We start from the raw sequence: 19,936 nt of genomic DNA on the forward strand, positions 1-19,936 counted from the left end.
CTTCTGCTGTTAAGAAAACCCGTGACTACAGTAATAAAAAATATTGGCTATTCCCCCGACTTTAAACCAGCTTAGTTTCCCATTCCAGTAGTGGTCAGCAGATTATTCTTGACCAAATTCCCCAAATCCCACCTTGGTTAGTGGTTTGTTTTTGATTTTTTGTCATTACAGGAAAAGAATCATATACAGCAATTTTCAGCATCTTTATCCCTCCACGCTGATAAAAACAGCAGTGGTGTCTGGTGAGAAATCTCATCTTCCCTCTCCCCGTCAGAAATTCTGTGCTGGAGAAAAACAAATCCTTAAAAACATTGTTTTAAAAATACAATAATATTTCGCTAGCTGTCATGGTGTTTTCGGATTATTTTTTTTCCCCCAGATTGAAGAGAAGCTGTGTCAGTCAATTGTGTGGTCCAGTTACACCGGTTTAGTTCCTATGGGATCAGTCACCTTCTTAAGTCTTATTGTCCCAAAATCCAGACAAATGCTCTGATTCACTCAGATGGGAAAAAGAAAAGCTTATATTATTTCTAAAATTTGGGATGCTAATTCCATTTTAGTCCAAGTAACGTAAATATTTCAGTGTCTTTGATTACAGTAGACCTACAAACGTGAGAGAGGGACTTGGTCCACCTCACTCTGCTCCGTTGGCTTTCCAGATCATTCCATAGTCTTCACTGGGTCCCATCATCAGTTTATGCTCAAATCCATCCTTTTGAAGTGATTGCATTCCAAAAAATGACAAAAATATGTCCCTCCTTGGGATAAAACTTGTATTCCAAGGTTTGCCTTCTGTCCCATTGTGAATTAACTGGAAGCTGCTGGTACTTTTACATTCTTGACTTTAAAACTCCAGTTTTAAATTCAGTGAATGTGCAAGAAGTGCCTGAGCTGCCAATACTGTGTAACAGCTTTGGATGTGTTTATTTTGGTGGAGGCTTCACTGGGATGGGCATTCTGAATATTTCAGGATGACTTCACAAATCTGCAATGCCAAGTCTATAAATTACATCTAAATATTCCATGCTGGGGGTGGATTTCTTGGTCCTTTAGGTTTTGAAAATCGATTTGCAAAGCCTAGGAAGAAATAGTGTATTTTTTAATGCAACAAATTCTGTATGTTACAGATGCTGATTATGTAATCCTTTAAAATAACACAGGAATTGAAAATACTTGTAATTTCAGATTGTTCCCAAGCTTTAAGATATGACAGAAAAGCAACACCCTGTAGTTGCAAATAAAGTTGTAAATGTGTAAAACCTAAATATGTAATACCAATGAGCATTATTTGAAATATTTGTCATTTGTACGTGTTCTGCCTGACATTTAGACTTGCAAGAACCAGGTTCTTCCTACCAAAACACAAAGAGGAAAACATACCAAAGTTAAGGAAAGACCTCAGAGAGTTTGTCGGGGCAGGTTCTGATGACTTTGTCAGTGAAGACGGGCTGCAGATGCCTAGAAATAAAAAATGAGACTGGAGCAGTTGGTCACTGGTAATTCCAGAGCCAGACTTGGTGAACCATGGAATTTTTTAGGCTGGAAAAGTCCTCTAAAATCATTAAGTCCAACCATCAGACCTGCACCAAGCCCCATCCAACCTGGCCTTGGACACTTCCAGGGATCCGGGGGCAGCCACAGCTTCTCTGGGCACTCTGTGCCAGGGCCTGCCCACCCTAACAGGGGAGAATTCCTTCCTTGATTTCTGCAATCCCATAGTTACAAAGAGTGGATTTACTACTGCAGCAAGATCTGCTGAGAAAACGTTTGCTCAGAAGTCCTTTAACCCCTTTTTGCAGTCCTGTTTTCAAGATGAACATTTTAATTTTACATCAAAGGGATTATAGTGGGAGATTCCTTATTTTTGCTCTGAACAGCCTGGTCAGAATCTGGACTGGGGCTCACATTCTTCCAGAACTCATATCTCCCATTTGTAGGGTCCTGCAACACAGGTTTGAATGACCTGAAGAATTTGATAATTTGTCCCAAAGGTCCCCAAAGGGCAGCACAGCATCCTTATGACATTCCTACAACAGCTACAGCTCTCCAGGTGAGAAGGTGCTCAGCTGGCACAGCTCTGTGTGTCCTGCTCCAAACTGCAGGGAATTTCACACTGGAAAAGTTCAGGTTCTTGGTATTTCTGTCCCACACATTTAAATACTTGTTTAAATCCATCAGGAAGATATTAGCCTGAAAAACTTACTTTTTCTCACGTTTTTCAATATTTTCAAACTCTGTAAAAAAATAAAAATAGAAAAAGAGAGTCAGAAAAAAATGTGTGAAGCAGTGGATCAGCTACTGTGATAAAGGGAATTCACTGGTAATGTACATGTATAAAAACACTGATAAATGTACTTGTATAAATAGATCAGCTACTGTGGGAATTCACTGGTAAATGTACAAGTATCACATTTCATAAAAAGCAAACTTGTGCTACTCTCTTTGGCTTTTTCCATGTCATCCCAAATGCCTCCAGTTTGTATTTTTCTTGCTGTTTTCCTCAGGTGCTCTTCTGTTCTACCATAACACCCCAAAGTACAATCTCATGAGGATAATTTACAGGAGGCTCAACAAGAGGAGGCTGGTGATGGTTCTGTCCTTGTAGGACTTGGACTCAGACCCCACTCGAGGTACTTTTCCCAGAGGAACTGGCACTCCAGGTGGATGGAGTGCCAAGGCACAGCCACTGGCATGGGCAGGGCTGGGTTACCCTGTTCCCACTGCAGACAGGGTGGGTGTTTGCAGTTCTACACCAGAATATTTTTCTTACCTTTGTTTTCTTGCCCTAAACACAAGCTCTCTCTCAAAGCAGGCCCTGTTCTCCCAGTGACCAGTGAGAGAGCAGCACCAGCTGTGCCAGAGCTCTTCTCTCTTCCTCTACAGTTTCCACACCTTTTGTTTCTTTTACCTTGCTCCTCCTGAAGCATTTCATGAATTCTTTGGATGATGTTTCTGAGCCCTTGTTCTCCAAACCCACAGGACTCGAGGAATTTCTTGCAGCAGGCTGCAGACCTGGGAACATACATCATACGTACATTTTCAGTGGTCATTCACAAATCCTCCTGCTTTTTTCCAAGTGCTTTGTTGTTGCTTTTCATCTCTTCTAATGCAGCACTTCTAGAAATTTTCTGCAGGTTCCCTGCTTGTGTTTATTTTCATTGTGTTTACTGAACTCTCCTGCAGGGAAGTGCTGGAGCACTACCTGATAATGCTTTGAACAAGTGGGCCATGCTGTCAGAAACCTACAGGTGTAGGTGTGAGTGTAAAACCTCAGTTACATCCTGAGAAAAGAGCTCAGCACTTACTTGCTGCCTCAGCGAGAGCAAATGACTCCAGGGTTCTTTCAGGAAGTGGAGGAGGAGAATTAAAGCGATCCTGGGCTGTCTCTGAGAAAGCAAAGATAAAAGGGCTGCTTACCTAGCTTTAAAATAATATATATATTATAAGCAACCAGCTTATCTCAGTTGTCTCAAAGGAAACACACAACATGCAGCCAAAGAGGAGGCTGATTAGGAAACATAAAACTACCAGTTCACTTGTTTGCAGAACTGTCTAGTTCTGGTTAGAACTATTTAGTTGAAGAACTATTTAGCAACAATTTCTGTTGCACTGAGCACATATCAAAAACACATTTACTAAATAAAGCAGTTTCAAAAAAAAAAAAAGGCAGCAAAAAAAAGCAGCAGGGTTTAATTCCAAAGATTATCCCAGCGTTAAACTTATACCTGTTCGTGGGCTCCAAAGCTTCACACTCTGGAAACAAAAAACAAGGCAGGTATTTAAAATTCCCACATCCAAATGTTGTTTTCTTGAACACACGGAAGGCAGAGAAGATGAGGAAAGGATGTGATGTGCAAACGCCCTCCCACATACACCTCCATGCTCGTGTAAAGGAAGACAGACTTGTGCCTGATTCTTCCACTTCACAGAGCTGGCACTCAGCTATGGGATGATCAAGAGATGCCTACATTTTGTTCAGCTCCTGTTGGTTCCACAGGGCTGTGTGTAGTTCAGCAGAACACTAATGTCCTGTCTTCATTATTCTTCTCTAAATGAGGGACAGTATGTTTATTACCCTGTACTAGTCTTAGAATCTCAAGAAATAATGTTTGGGGTAAAGTAGATGTTGATAAGAAAGGGCTGGACTGAGGCCACATCTTTCCAATCCTGAGCCCTGAAATCCCTGGAAGTGTTCAAAGGCATATTGGACAGGGCTTGGAGCAACCTGGTCTAGTGGAAGATGTCCCTGCCAATGGCAAGGGGATGGAATGGGACTATTTTAAGAGTCCCTTCCAGCTCAAACCATTCCATGATTCTGTGATCCTATGAAATAATTTATGGCATGTAGAAGGTGTCCAAACTAGAGTCTTTCTCACAGAAGGAAATGTGAATAGGATTAGTGCCAGAAAAGAGGTAAAAAGCCACTTAGTTACCTTACATGGTCTCAGTCTCACAGGGTCACGAAACGCCTCTGAGTGAGACTCACCACTCCACTCCCAGGACGTCCCAATATTTGGATTTCTGTCTGGAAGCTGGAAATCCGAAGTGGCTTGAGGAAATTGTCCTAGAAGCAATTGAGCACCAGAGAGCTCATTCCTCATCCCAGGTACTGCCAGAGGCCACGGAACCACCCCGATGTTGGATGAGCCCTCAGCGCTGCTCAGACCCACCTTTAGTGTTGATTATGACCCATATTTAATTTTGATTATCACTCACCCGACTCACTGGCCACGATGAAGGACTCGGGGGTGCGCTGGGGCAGGGGTGGAGGAGCATCATCATCATCAGGCTGTGGCAGGGGGGCTGGTTGGGGGCACATGGACAGGTTACTGGCATGGCAGGACACGAGGGGGACCACAGACCTGTGTAGGGGAGGGGGCTGCTCCTGTCCCGCCACGCGCCAGAGATTAAGGTTAAACACCTCTAAACTGTGCTTAAACACCCAAATAACTCCCAGCACCAATTGCACAAGGAAAGTGAGCATAACTCAGCACAGAGCCAGGCACACAGCTGGTGGTTCTGCTGCTGCTTGGCTTGGGCTGCAACTCCCAGGCCTTCCCAAGGGCACTGGGATAAGGAACATGTCTTCGTGGTCTTTAATGCTGAGAGGCCTGGGCAGGACAAAGTGGAGCAAATGCCAAAGCTGTGGACAATAGGAAATGTCTGATTGGACCAGGACTAACCAGAACAAGGAATAATTCCACCTTCCTCATGTGACAGGTGATGGATTTCAAGCTACAGATCTGGGCAAAACACTTGTGTTGAATCATGGAATCATAGAATGGGTTGGGTTGGAAGGGACCTTAGAAACCATTTAGATCCAACACCCCCAGCATGGGCAGGGGTATCACCGAGGCTGCTCAGGGCCCCTGAAGTCCTGGATCTCTCTGTCTCAGTGAGATTTCAGTGTCCCCTGCATGACACTCTGCAGCAAAGAGTGGGGTTTGACCTGAAATCCTCAGAAAAAACAATTTCTGGGAGTTTTTGGAATGTTTTTTGGAGCACCTTGGTGTAAGAACTGGTCAGCACCATCCCTGCCTCCCTGTGAGAGCTATTCCGAAGTGACACAGTGGTTCGGAGCAGCTGTGTAATGCACACACCAAAAATTACACTGTTCTAAAAACATTTATGGGAAAAAAATTCAGGCAGGATGAAAAGAGTGTGAGGATGAAACCAGCTGCTCCCTCAGGTCCCATGGGAGCCCAGTCCTGAGGAGCAGCTACAGCCCTGCCTGGACACCACACTGACCACTCCTTCCAGCACACCCCAGTCCAGAGTGACCGGGTCCCACAAGTCCCCTTGTCCCAGTAGCACTCACCCGAGGGGAAGATCCTCTCCTGGCTCGGGGGAGCGTGGTGGGATGATGAGGAGCTGGCTGTGCCGGGCTGCAGCGGGGCACTGGCAGAGCATGGAGGGAGGAGCTCATGCTGCCCTTCCAGAAAGGGAAACACGGGGGACACGGGCTTGTCTGGAGAGAGCGATGAGAAGTAGGGGTCTTCTGCTGAGCACAGGTGAGGGTGAGGGCATTGCCCCTGGTTCCTGTGGCCTGGGGGGACATCTGCTGCTCGTCTGGAGGGGTTCAGGTCCGCAGGGGAAAATCCACCCTGGAAGCTCAAGTGACCAGCTTTTACCCACTGTGGACTCCAAACAGGCTTGGCATCCCCTGCATCCCATTCCCAGCCTTCTTCCTGCTGCCCCAGAGCTAGAGGGGTCGATACAGTCCATGCCAGAGGTGCTCTGGCACCAGGCTCCCTCTTGCCTGCTCCCTTTGGGTCCAGCTCCAGCGCCCAGCTGCGGCGTTTCTGAGGGGCATCCCCAGCACCCCAGGGCTCGCTGGCTGCTCCTTTCCTGCAGCTGATGAAGTTCAGAGCCCCGAAGGAGATGGCCTGTCTGATGGGGGGCACTCTCTGGGCAGAGCTGTGCTGTGCTCCTGGGGCACATGGCGAGGGTAGGGATGCTTTGCTCTGTGCCCCCAGAGGGAGATGTTGGTGGCCATCCTCGTGTGGAGGGAGATGTTGGTGTGGAGCCCGCTCCTCTGGCTCAGAGCTGCAGGAAAAGCAAACGAAGTGGTGTGGAGTCAAAGCCATGGAGGGCTCAGAAAATGTTAGCCCACTAACAGAGCCCACAGGAGCAATTCCCTCAGGAATGCATAGCCCAGCCCAGCCTCAAGCAAGGAGCACAGGGAAGGACTGTGCTCCATTTCAACACTGTTAAATGGTGAACAGAGGAGGCCCCTCTATGTCAGCACACTGAACCAAAAGGCAAAATTAATTACAGAAAGCAGACACTGCAATCCCAAACATGTCCACAGAGAGATCCACCACTCTCAGAAGCTGCTGTTATCGGGAAGCTGGACCCTCAGGATTGCTATTCCTGCAGCAAGGGGCACTGGAGTGGAATGTGCAGATGGAAGATGGGACCAGTGTGGGGGCATTCCATGCCAGGCAGAGGGCTGGGATGACCCAGCCTTTGTATTCATGAGAACTTTTTAAATACTGTTTTATGCTGTTTTACGATGTTTTCAGTTCATATGTGAAACACTGTGTGACACAAAGCCCAGGGCAGAAGGGGATAGATAATGGCACACAAGGAGCAGGTTGAGACACATCAGTGAGAAGAGCAGGAATTGTTAGGAAATTAGGAAAAGTTTCTTCACTGGGGGGGTGATCAGGCATTGCAACAGGCTGCCCAGGGAAGTGGTGGGAATACCATCTGTGGAAGTGTACAAAAAACATGTAGACGTGGCACTTGGGGACATGGATTAGTGTTGGACCTGGCAGTGCTGGGTTAATGGTTGTGCTCAGTGGTCTCAGAAGACTTTTCCAGCCTTTATGACTCTATGAATTATGTTAGGAACAAACAGAAGAGTCAAAGTGGGACTCAAGGGAGGCAGAAGATCCTGATAGCTAAAGTCTTCCAAAGCACACATCAAAAAGTTAATCTCTGAAATCTTGTGGGTGACTGCAAATAACCAAGCAGGGATATTTGTGCTGAGGCCTTACCAGGTAAGTAAACTCAGGCCATAAATGTCTTCTACTGGAGTCAGGACTGGCTTGGCTGCAGGATGCCCTGCTCCTTCCTAGGGAAAGGAAATGTTTGCAAACAAGAGTGAGGAGGCAGAATGCAAAGAACACCAACATGCTGCTTCAGGAGCTGGGATGTTTGCCAAATACTTCTAATTACTAAAGCACTTGGGAAATGACACCAAGATGGAGCAGAAAACTGCAGACAGAACTTCCTGAAGAGCAACTCCTGCCAGCACCTTTCTGAAGTGAGAGTACAGCGGGCCCTACAACCATCCAGCTGTGCCAAACAGCTGGCAGGCAGCCTGTGCAGACACCCTGCTTTCAGGAACCCATACTGGGCAAGCTGGGTGCTGGTTTTGTTTGTGACACCAGCTCATGGCCAGCCCCATGTTCTGCACAGTGTCCTCAGAGAGCAGGGAGGTTTAGGGGGGCAAGAGGTTTGGGCAAGAGCTACAAAACCACATCCTGACTTGAAACGTCCTCTGCATTTTGTGTCAACCCAGCCTTGTGTGGCCTTTGCTCACAGACTGTCCTTAACCAGTCCAAAAAGGCTTTTTCCAGTTCTTTTCTCATTCAGCTCTGGCTTGGAATGTCGTGCAAACCCTATAGCAAAAAAACTGAGGCACAAGTCCCATTGCAGGATCCCCTTCCCAATTCTTTAGATAAAAGTTTCTGACAAAATGAGCTCACTGTGACCTTCCAGGCTTTGCTGTGATGCATTTACTTTCCTGGTTTTGATCCAGTTGGGCCCACGTCAGCAGTCACAGAACAGCAAGAGCAAAGAAAACCTCAGCCTGAGATGTTTTGGCAATTCCTGTTAATATGCAACTTCATACCAAGCCCACATTTCTTTTCCTCAGAAGTGTAACAGATTTGTGAGACTTTGTCATGTTTTTTTCACAAGATATTTCCCCCATGCCCTACCACAGACAGGCTGTAGTGCTGATTCACTCACTAGCACACATGAGGTAACACTTTTCAGCCTCACTGCTTTGTGATCCCAAGCTTCCCAACCTGGACCTTCCCAACCTGGTCTGAAAATCCCTCAGCTGTTTGCAAGCACTCCATGAAGACAAGTTTCACTGGCACATCCTCACGGAAATCAGTCACTACTGTAGAAAATTCGTGCTGTGCTATTCGCTTGTGACATTAAACAAACATAAAAATATATAGAAAATAGAAAATGGTTTTGAGACTGAAGAAAATCTAGGTCTTGTTTGTGATGAGCATTGCACATTCAGGGGAAGAGGTGGATTCTCATTAAAACTGATTAACATCAAAAGAGACTCAGTTTGGGTATCAAGAGGAGCAGAAAATATGGGAATTCATCCCAGGTCTGCAGCAGGAATTGAGGTTAGAGCTGGAGTGCCCAGGCTGCAAGGGTGTTTGTCCTGGGACTTTTACCTGTGAAGCAGCAGAATCTTTCTGGGCATCGAGTTCTTGAATCTGCCTTTTGAAGAGCTCGATCACCGCATCGTAAACCAGCTCATACTGCTCCTGCATTCCAGACAGGCAAAAAATGTGACAGCCAGCAGCAGTGGGACCTGTAAATGGTCACCTCTTTTTTCCCCAAGAGAAGCTGCCTTTCCTGTCCGTTGGCAGGGTGTGAATTCTGAGAAGAGGCAGAAGCCTCAACTCTCACAGGGTTCACATTGAAGCATTTGGGGGGTTTTTGGGTGTGCAAACAATGCTGTTCTGCATTGAGCTTCCTCTTCAGTCTGTTGCAGCTGAGAAAAGTTCCCACTTTATTGCCTGGACAGTCCCTGATTTCACAGAGTAAGCATTCAATAAATCACACTGTGAGCACTGGCCCAGCTGTCCACAAGGAAAAGTTCAACTACCAAATTAATTTCTTCCAAATCACTCTTCTGTTCAGAAAAGGGACTTTGCACAACATCTCCACACCCCAGCTCCCACCAGCACCACTGCTCTGGGTTTCCCTGCTGTGAACCCTCCTGGGAAAAGGTGAGGTGCCAGCATGGACCAGCTGGTGATGTTCCCCAAACACACCTTGGTCTGCACTATGCAAGGTCTTTGTGTGCGCATTTCCTGGATCAGACTGAAAACACTGAAATTCACTGGAAGAATCTGGCAAGAAAGAGAAAAGACAAAATGGTTTCAAACTAAAAGAGGAGAGATTTAGATTTAGTATTGGGAAGGAATTGTTCCCTGGGAGGGTGGGCAGGCCCTGGCACAGGGTGCCCAGAGAAGCTGTGGCTGCCCCTGGATCCCTGGAAGTGTCCAACACCAGGTTGGACACTGGGGCTTGGAGCAACCAGGGACAGTGGAAGGTGTCCCTGCCCATGGCAGGGGGCTGGAAGGAGAGGGGGGCTGGAAGGAGAGGATTTTTAAGATCCTTCCAACCCAGATACTTCAATGATTTCTATGATTTCTCTGATCAAAAATTACACACAGGTCTAATTCCATGAAGCTTCCAAGTCATGACACAGTTCGGAGCACTGTCTGAAATCCAGGCCTGCTACTGCAATAATTTTTAACAAAGTGCCTGCTTAAAGTGCTATTTTATTTATTACAAACCATCCTCCTCCCTCCTGTCTCACGCTCCACAGAAAATACCCTTTTATAACAGCTGTGGCCAGCACGATGGACGTGACACTGATTTCCCAGTTGGGTGGGTTCAGGGAGCTACAGAACAGAAGACAGCAGGCTCTCCTCTGAGTCCCAGCACCTGCCCTGAGGCCAGGGATTACTGCCTGTACCATTATTGGAAAGTCAGAGTAAAGCAAAGACATGGTTTGGAAACACTGAATATCTGATGTGTGAGTTTGGAGAGACACATGTAGACAGTAAAGATGTATTGAAGAGTGAAGGTCAGCACTTGAGAGCTGAAGGCCTGGCCAGAGGGAGCAGTGGAGGGGGGATTCTGCCCCACTGGTGTATAGACAGAGGAGTGGCACAAATTGGGAATGGGGAACCAGCACTTCAGCCAGTGCCGTTCTCCAGTCAGGCTGTGGGGAGATCCCATTCACCTGGAATCCACCTGAGCACAGTCAGAGGGGGTGAAATGAAGAGGGAAGGCTGGGGAGGGACACAGGGGTGCAGGGCTGGCACTCACCCCATCCTTGAGCAGCTTCTGGGTGTAGTCGACGGCGCAGATGACGCCGGTTCTGCCGCAGCCAGCACTGCAATGACAGCCCAGGCACAGGGTGGGCACGCTGTGTTTTCTGACAGGGATGTTTGGAGAAAACCCACAGCCACCTGTGACCCTGCTGTCCCACACACATCCTGCAGACCCGCAGGATGCTGCAGCTTCAGCCCACGCAGGGCTATGCTGCACAGGGCTGGGAGGCACAGCTCATCCCCTGAGAGCAGCTCTCAGTCCTGCTGTGGTCACCAGCCACACGTGGACATGCCCGGTGGTGGTGGCGGTCTCTGACCCAGACACTCTCTGCAGTTCCCTGACAGGAGGGTGTAGCCAGGTGCTGGTCTCTTCTCCCAACTTACAAGGGACAGGACAAGAGGAAAGGGCTTCCCTAGGGGAGGTTTCAATTGCATATTAGGGAAGATTTCTGCACTAAAAGCATTGTCAAGCACTGGCACAGGCTGCCCAGGGCCGTGGTGAAGTCACCATTGAAAAAAAGGTGTGGATGTGTCACTTGAGGACGTGGTTTAGTGCTGGCCTTGGCAGTGCTGGGCAAATGGTTGGACTCGACCATCTTAAGGGACTTTTCCAACCTAAACAATTCCATGGTTCTGTGATTCTGTTGCTGGCCTCCTTCCCTGCCCCCTGGCCATGCTGTCTGTCCTTTGCCTTAGAGCTCCCTACAAGAGGAGCTTGGCTATGGGCTTGGCCAGTTTCCCTGCCCTGTGACCCCTGGGGACATGGCAGCACGGGGGTCTGGGGCCAGCAGCCCTTCCCTGCTGGCAGCCAGGTCACCCACCTGCAGTGGATGCAGACAGGGACCTTGTCATCGGGCTGGTAGCAGCGAATGTCCCTGACGAGCTCCAGGATGGGCTCGATGGATGAGGGGACGTGGTGGTCTGGCCAGTTTTTGTAGTGGAAGTGGTAGATGGTGCGGGTTGCCTGCAGGAGAAGAGCAGTGGCAGGATTTCTGCTGGATTTCTGCTCCATCCCCAGCTCCCACCTGCATCAGCAGCAAAGGACAGAGCAGTCTGCAGTTGGTTTTGCTGCAGGAGCTGTTTTATGACATTCTTGGCCTCACTTACCCGGAGTCTGATTTGCCATGACTGAAAAACAGCTTCAGAAATTGAGGTCTGAGTTAATGAATTTTTTACTTCCTTTGTTCCCTCAACTGCTGTCAAATCTAATTCAGCAGCCTGAGCAATGCAAAATTTTCTGCACAAAATGTACCATATTTTTAATATATTATTTATATAACAAAGCCAGCCCAGGTGCATTTTCTGCCTTGATCTTTCCTCCTTACCTCGTTCAGGGTCACCTTTAAAGTCCTAATCACATACTCATTCCTCTTCTCCTCAGCCTCCTGCAGAAGAAGGAGTCAGAGTCAGATTTTCTGTGGCTGCCCCGGGGTGGGGCAGGGTGCTGAGGTGGCTGCACTCACACAGGTGATGGAGAAAGGGCCACAGTGCAGGGGGGAGCTGTCCACCTCTGCCCAGTACCGCTCACATTTCTTCTGTTGGAACAAGCAGGATGTGTTTGGTTATTCCCCACTGGCCCAGCTGTGCTGTCTCCTTTTTCACTTTTCAGGACAAAATTCATGCTGGGAAGAGGCTCAGCTCTTGCTGCTGTCCAGCTCCAGCCTCCCCTTCCTTGGAGCTGCCACTGCTGGTTTTCCCTTTCCAGAGAGATTCCCTACACTACTGGAAATGGCCAAAGGATTTCATGGTGTCAGAGACTGGTTTAGTTGGAAAGGAGCTTAAAGATCATCTCATTTCACCCTCTGCCATGGGCAGGGACATCTCCCATGGGACCATTTGCAGCTGGAGACCCAAAAACCAGCTTATATCAAAGAGAAACTCACTGTCACTAATGGGATTTAATAAAAATCTGCATCTCTCACCCTGCCCTGGCACTCAGGGCTACCTGTGACACACTACTCACCTTCCCCATTTCAAACTCCATACAAGCCATGACCACGACCTGCAGGAAGAAGATTCATTAGGAAAGTCTGAGCACAAGTTTCTTATCTAGGCAGCAAAATTAAACTCATCTCTTGTGGGTACTTTTCAGTGATAAGGAAACTCTGTGGGCTGCCTTCTGTCAAGCCCCAACTGCCAGAGGAGTCACACTGGGACATCACCCACAGCCTCCCCAGAACCTCCCCAGCCAAAGCCCAAAGGCAGGGACAGCACCAGCAGACTCCTGCCCTGGCACAAGTGGCAGGAGGCTGACAGGAGAGCTATGGGGCACACAAAACATCTGGAGAGAATCCCTGACACTCCCACTGGCTCACAAAGGACTTCTGGCTGGCAGGACAAGTTTTCTTTTTTTTTAAAAAAAAAGGACATATAAGGTTTAAATATAAATCTGCACCTTACCAGGACTTCATACTCCCAAATCATCCTCCAAAAGTCAGTGACAGTAGTGGGGAGAGGACCCTGGGTTGCAATGTATGCTCTTGGCCCATAGACACCCTGGAATATTCAAAGCAGACATGGACACGTCTGTGCATAGTTCACCAGCAGAAATAAAGTAATTCCTCTCTCTGAATGTACTTCTATCAGCAAGCTCATTAAGGATTTAGAAGGACTTCCATGTAGTTGAATTTTGGGCACATTCATTAACTCAAGCAGTGGTGTGCAAACCAAAGGCAGGGTCAAACTGGGGAGCTGGGATTGAGCTGAGATCTCCTCCAGAGACCAGCACCAGTTCTTACAGTGCCTCTGGGAGTTTGGAGGTGATGTGGCCACAGCTTTGTTGCTGACGGCCAAAGAATGAGCTGTGATCCTGTTGGGAAGGTCTGTTCTTCTGCAGACAGGTTACACAGGGCCCTGGGTCACTGGTCACTGTCACAGAGAATGAAGGGAGCCTTCTATCTATCTATCTATCTATCTATCTATCTATCTATCTATCTATCAATGTATGTATGTCTGTATGTATGTGTATCTGTCAGTCAGAGAAGGGTTGCGGGCCCAGGACAGTCCCAAAACTCGTGGAGCTGCAGAAGGAGCACTGTCCCACACTGGTCTGCCCCATTGCTCGCCCCAGCAGCAGGTCCCAGCCATGCAGCACTGCAGTTTCCTGCCTCTGCACTGCTCTCAGCCCAGGTGACTCTGGCCACAGGCAGTTTTGCACCCACCAAAGGCAGCAGTGGCAACGAGGAAGCTGGGGCTGTGAACCACAAATTGTTCCACCGCCGGCACGAGCGTGTCCCTTGCCCCACAGCCCAGTGCCTCTGTGCTGCAGGGGGGGTTTGAGGGCTCTCTCATATTCTTACATCAGTTGTCCCTGAGCACAGCCCAGAAACTGCTGCAGAGCCCTTTGGTTCACCAGAGCCCCCGACCTGCTCCCCCGGCACAACCCACCGAGGCGGCACCACCAACACCTTTGCAGGACAAAACACCACAAAAGAGGCAAACCTTGATGAAGCTGGCATTGATGTAATGAGAATCTGTGTCCGATGTGATCAGGGACAGCTCCACTCTGCTGTGGTCGACTGCAAAAGCAGGGGAAGCAGTCAGTGTCTGTCCTTCATGGTCACTGAGCCTTGGAGGGCAGCACAGGGGGCTCTGGGGGAGCACTCAGGTCAGAGAGCTCGCCCAGGGTGGGGAGGTGGCTGTGCAAGCAGCTGATGTCCCCCCCACACCTCCCACAGCCCTGCTGCCCACACACACAGGGCATGGAGAAGATCCTTTTGAAGAGCGAGGGACGTTTTAGGGGGAGCTGCAGGTGCTGCCACTGCCCCAGTGCAATGCTGATCCCCTCTGACCATGCAGCAAGCCAAGCCCAAAAACACCTAAATGCACTCCAGGCTCTAACCAGGTCTGTGGGGTTAGGCACAAAGGTCTGAAAGCTGGACTCGATCTTGGAGATCTTTTCCAACCTTAATGACTCTGTGATTTACTTTCTTTACCAAGTTGGAATGCATGAAAGAGACAGGCTGCTCTGATCCTGGGACAGCATCCTTTGGAGACCTCTGCACCAAGCCAAGACAAACCACAGCAGGCTTTGCCTGTTGTCTGCTTTGTGCATCACGGAGACATCGCTGTCCAAAGGACATTGGACACAAGTGGTTGCAGAAATGTTGCAATGATAATCACTGGAGGATATGTCTCCTAGTGAATAGAAATTCTGTCTGTAGAAATAGCACAGAATCACAGAATATCCTGAGCTGGAAAGGACCCACAGTGATCATCGAGTCCAGCTTCTATCCCTGCATGGGACTTCCCCAAAATCCCACCACGTGCCTGAGAATGCTGATATGTGCCAAAGTCCTCCAGAGCAGGCACTGCAGTAGCTAAAGCCCTGAATCTGAACAGCAGGACTCAAAGCCAACCGACAGCAGTGAGATGCTCACAGACAACTGTACAGGCATGCACCAGGGGATGAGAACAAGAAAAGCAAGAAAAACAAAAGGCTGAGTAGGAACATGTGCCATTTCCAACCTACAAGGTAAGATGTCCTTGTATCTGTTCTTCTTGATGTTCTCTGGCTGCTCAGACGCTGCTGTAGGATAGATTTTATCTGATTTGTACTTTGTTGACTGTCTCTTCAGCTTCTGTGATAAAAGAGTGGAACAAATTACAGCAGACGTGCTACAGCCAGCCCACCACTACAGAGCACATGAAGGTCTCCAGGGGTCACATTTGCTACCACAAAGCAGGGCTGGCACCATTAATTCTTTCCTGAGTGGCTTTGCTCAGATCAAGAATAGAGACAGAACCACCTAAGGGCCCCAGCAGAGGCTTCTGAAGAATGGAAAGTGTGTGCTGAGGCAGTGCCCACACGTCAGCTTGTGAAGTGACACAAAGCATCTCCCTCACAGGTGAGCCAGGCCCAGGGGAACCACTCAGTATAAATGGCACCTGGGTCAGAGGAGGGACAATGTCAAAGCACCTGCAACAACTGATACCAGAAAAGACAGGTAAATCCACTGATTTTTCTCACTTTGGTAGAGATGCTCCCATCTGTCGCTGGAAGCAGCAATGCTCAAGTCACTAAGGGAGCACGAGCAGCTGGAGCAGAGTGGTTCCATGGGCTGATGAAAGAAAAGGGAGAAAGAGTCCTGGGACAGACCCTTGGGGCTGAAAATCTCACATCTCTTTCCTTTTCAGGATAAAGCTGCAGCACTCACAGAGAGTTAAAGCATCTCTCTCCTGGCAAAGCACAGAATTTTATTTCACTGCCACCAGCTTCTGAATAACACACGCTATTTTTTTACCATCAGCTTCAGAAGCACCATTCTCTCTGTATGTTTTCTTTCATATTTTTGTGTCCAGGTTTCTGTTTTTTAATATTAAATTGCAGTTTTGAAACACTAAATTCAGCCACAATAGAAGTTAAATCTCAGAGATCTGATGGAATGAGTCAGGGAGGAGGTACAGGAGGCTCAGAATAGTCCATATGTCCAGTCTCAATTAAGAATGTGGGGCAGACACAGTGGGATAGAAATTATGGGAGCAGGGTGGGTTTTGTAGCCTCCACATCCCTGTAACCTTCTGAGCAATTCTGGTGTTGGTCACATCCTCCCCTTCTTCCTTCCAGTGCACCCCCAGCTTCCAGGGAAATTTTTCATGGAGAGGGCATCACTCCATACTAAAACCAGTCTTCCCAGAGCCAAGGCCCTGAATCATCTGACTTTTCTGGCCCTGAATAATGTGACACGAGACCACCTGGGAAATGCCTAGGTATGAAAAAGGAAGCAGGAATCACAGAACCATGGAATATCCTGGGCTGGATAGGACAAATAAGAATCATTGAGTCTAACTCCTGGCCTTGCAGACATCCCAAAATCCCACCCTGTGCATCCCTGAGAGTGATGTCCAAACTCTCCTGGAGCTCTGGGCTGTGTCCATTCCCTGGGCAGTGTGCAGCTGTGAGACTGCACAGAGGGAAAAAGGGAAGAGGGAAAAACCTCTATAATTTATAGTAACATCACCACAATTTGCACGTGAAAATGCTTGGTCCCACAAGGAGAGGGCAGGAATTGGGATGGAGGAATGGCACTGAGTGTTTCTATCACATTTGGAAGCAGAAGCCAGCACAATGGCCTGCTGAGGCCACTGCCTTGCAAAAGTAGCTGCAAATCAGGTCATTCTCAGAAAATCTTATCCCATACAGCAGAAAATGCAGCCTTGACCATTTCCACCTGCCATTTTGATAAAAAAATTAATACATCAGGCTGCTGGAGCCAGCCTGAGCACCAGGGCTCAGAGCCCACTGCCTCACACACACAAACAACCCGGCAGAGAGAAGGGAAACTCAGCAGGCTGTGACAGCACTTTGTTCCATGGAACAACAGACTGTCACTGCAGGCTCAGATTAATCACTTCCCTCCACCCCAGACACCTGGAAACCAAGCACACTCAGCCTTCCCTGAGTGTTTGAAGTGCCAGATTTTGCTGGTACAACAGAGCAGGGCTGGAGCTTGTGGGGACCCCTCAGTAACCCAGAGCCCACTTCCAGGTCAGTGCAGTGTTTGACACATCTCAGATCTCACAGAGGTACCAGTTTTACCCTTCCCTATGCCTGTGAAAGCTGGGCAATGTCACTGCCTCTCTGAGCAGCCCAGACAGCCTGTCAGAGCCACCTGCCTCCAGCTGATAGAGCAAGAGCCACCTCCAGCCACCAGCTTTAGTCATGAGTTGGTGCATTGGCATCTGAGCCTCCCCCCTGGCACTCAGACCAAAAAATATATCAGAGAGCTTACAAACTCAGGTTAATGCACAACACAGGGGCTGCTGGGAGCCATCAGCATTTTGTGCAGGTTTTGCCTTGAGGGAGAAAGAAAGTTTCCAGGAGGGGCCAGGAGCAGAACCCAGAATTATTTGGATTGGAAAGGACCTTAAAGCTCTTCTCATTCCACCCCCTGCCATGGGCAGGGACACCTGCCACTCTCCCAGGTTGTTCCAAGCCCTGTCCACCCTGGCCTTGGACACCTCCAGGGATGGGGCACCCACAGCTGCCTTGGGCACCCTGGGCTCTATAGAAACAAGGACAAGCTAAGTCAAGGCAAAACCGGAGATCCCTGACAGGAACGTGTGCCACAGATTGCAATGGGGAGAAGGGCAGAGGCTCCATATTCCTCCCTGTGTCCTCAGTTGTGTCACCAGGGCCAGAGGCTCCATATTCCTCCCTGTCCCCCCAGTTCTGTTACCGGGCAAAGTGAAACCGTGCCTCGACAAGTGCATTCACCAAACAGAACAGGAAGCACTCGGGTAATTAGTTAAAAAGCAAACAGCTCAAATGCAAACTATTAAATTCCTACCATGTCTTTACATTCCTCTTAGTCCCGTTAACTTCTGGGTGTCTGCTATAAAACTCCTAGAATACCTCAGTGTCACAGGTTTGAGAGGTGACAGAGCTTTTCCCTCCGAAACACTGAGCTGAAACACCCAGCCAAGCCTTGAGCGAACTCACCAAAAACTCCTCTGCAAACTCTCCTGGGCTGAGCTTCTTGCCTTGGGCCCTTTCCAGGTTCTGCAGCAGGATGTCCCTTTGGTCCATGGTGCCGGAGCGTGCCTGGCCTGGCCCTCCTGGGAAGGGACATGTCAAGTGATCCGCAGCGGAAGGCAGCGCCGGGGAGCTGCCTGTGGTTTTCTGACTTCATCACAGCCCCAAAGGAAATTAGTGCGCAGCAGATCATCCTGGTCAAACAGCACAGCACAGGCACGGGGCCCTGGCACCCCCTGCTCCAACCACCCCCACCTGGCATGGGGTGGGCAGCACCGAGGACAAGGGTAGGGACGTGTTGGACACCAGTCCAAACCCCCCCACCACCACCTCAATTCCTTCAGCCACCACTGCCTGGGGTACCCAGGGATGAGCACGGGGGGCAACCGTGGAGGATTCACATCCCAAAGGGCTGTGCTTCTCCAGGAAGGCTTCAAACCCGGAATGCGACTGGAAGAGTCCATAAGAAAGCATGGAAAATCCACAGCCCCTCTTCACACTTTTTACATAGAATCTCAGAAAGGTTTGGGTTGGAAGGGACCTTAAAGCTCATCTCATTGGGTAGGGACACCTTCCAGTATCCCAGGTTGCTCCAAGCCCCATCCAACCTGGCCTTGGACACTTTCCAGGCATGGAAGTTTTAGTCTGCTTTCCACATCAGCTGTAAAATATTTTGAAGGAATCCTTCAGGCAGATGCTGACACCCAAGCAGATGTTACTGCATGACTTCCAGAGAAAACCATCCAGGTGCTTCAGGTCAACTCTTCCAGCCACCATTCCCCACACCTCATGGGTTTTGCCAGAAGAGAGGATCACATCTGACTCCAGCAGACTATAGAAGTCAAATTAATGATGCCAGCCTGATTCACCTCTCTCACTGTGCAACACTTGAAAAACCCCATAAGCAAAGGGGAGGCCATAGCCAGGTGGGAAGAGGAAGCAGACAGCAGTTCTGGAAGGCCATCCATCTTCTTCTAGTGGGGAAAACGAAACAAAATTAAGCTAAAACAAACAATTTTCAACCAAACTCCTCCCCCCCAGTATATATGAGAATCACATCTTCCACATTTCCAATACCTCACATGTTGCACAAAGGCTTCAGATTCATTGAACCAAGTCTGATTCTCTTCCTGAATGCAATTAGGGCCATTCAAGGCGTCCCCTTCTGTGTTTTCTTGCAGAGGGGGTATAGACCAGCTCCAGGATTCCTGTATTCAGTAGCTAAAAGGCAAAGGGCTGCTAATCACTCTTAGTTTAAAATATCAAATGCTGATTTTGCAGAAATAAGCCTTGGAGTCACCTGAGAGGAAGAGAGACCTTTAGAATAACTAATGGAAACATTTGAAACTAAATATGCAACCTTCTGAGTCTGCAGCACCAAACACTGACCTGGAGGCCTTGAGTACGAGTGAAGCCCCCTTTTATGGCTAAATTTAAGAGAAACTCAAGAAGAAAAACCAATTGAGAACAACAAACATTACTATTTTTGCTTGTAGTGACGGAGAATCTGTTTTACACATTGCTTAGTGTCAGGTTCTGCTTGTGGGATCTGGAAGAAGCACAACAGCTTTCCTCCAGTTACATCAGTGAAAAGCCCAAGTTCTCCTCTGGAAAGTAGCACAGTCTTTTCTCTCAATTGTCCATGTTCTCCAGAAAACAAACCAAACCCTCCTGTGCATGTGTTTTAGAGAAACAATCCCAGGCAGGTTTAAAGGCAGGAAGAGAAGGATGCAGAGGGCAGGATGCGTGACCCAACATCAACTGCAACCCTCTCCCAGGCTGATTTCATCCCTTCCCCTGGCAAAACACCAAGTGGGGTCTGTTAAACTCCTTTTTTATGGCACATCAGTCATTG

General features: G+C 48.5%; 1 protein-coding gene across 1 annotated transcript; it reads right to left on the reverse strand.

Annotated features, from left to right (window-relative positions):
• Positions 1–337: 337 nt before the first annotated feature.
• PTPN22 (protein tyrosine phosphatase non-receptor type 22) lies at positions 338–18,151 on the reverse strand. Its single transcript, XM_062509805.1, has 21 exons — positions 18,049–18,151; positions 15,079–15,187; positions 14,049–14,125; positions 13,008–13,103; positions 12,571–12,609; positions 12,071–12,142; positions 11,933–11,992; positions 11,429–11,571; positions 10,603–10,669; positions 9,537–9,614; positions 8,931–9,023; positions 7,503–7,579; positions 5,819–6,546; positions 4,717–4,803; positions 4,434–4,564; positions 3,726–3,753; positions 3,306–3,386; positions 2,909–3,012; positions 2,204–2,234; positions 1,381–1,458; positions 338–1,077 (listed from the first exon to the last, which is right to left on the reverse strand). Exons 1-21 carry the CDS (start codon positions 18,133–18,135, stop codon positions 1,013–1,015), a joined length of 2,331 nt encoding a protein of 776 aa, XP_062365789.1. The 5' UTR covers positions 18,136–18,151; the 3' UTR covers positions 338–1,012.
• Positions 18,152–19,936: the final 1,785 nt, after the last annotated feature.

This window comes from Cinclus cinclus, chromosome 27, assembly GCF_963662255.1.
Source record: "Cinclus cinclus chromosome 27, bCinCin1.1, whole genome shotgun sequence".
In the NCBI taxonomy this organism is placed as follows: Eukaryota; Metazoa; Chordata; class Aves; order Passeriformes; family Cinclidae; genus Cinclus; species Cinclus cinclus.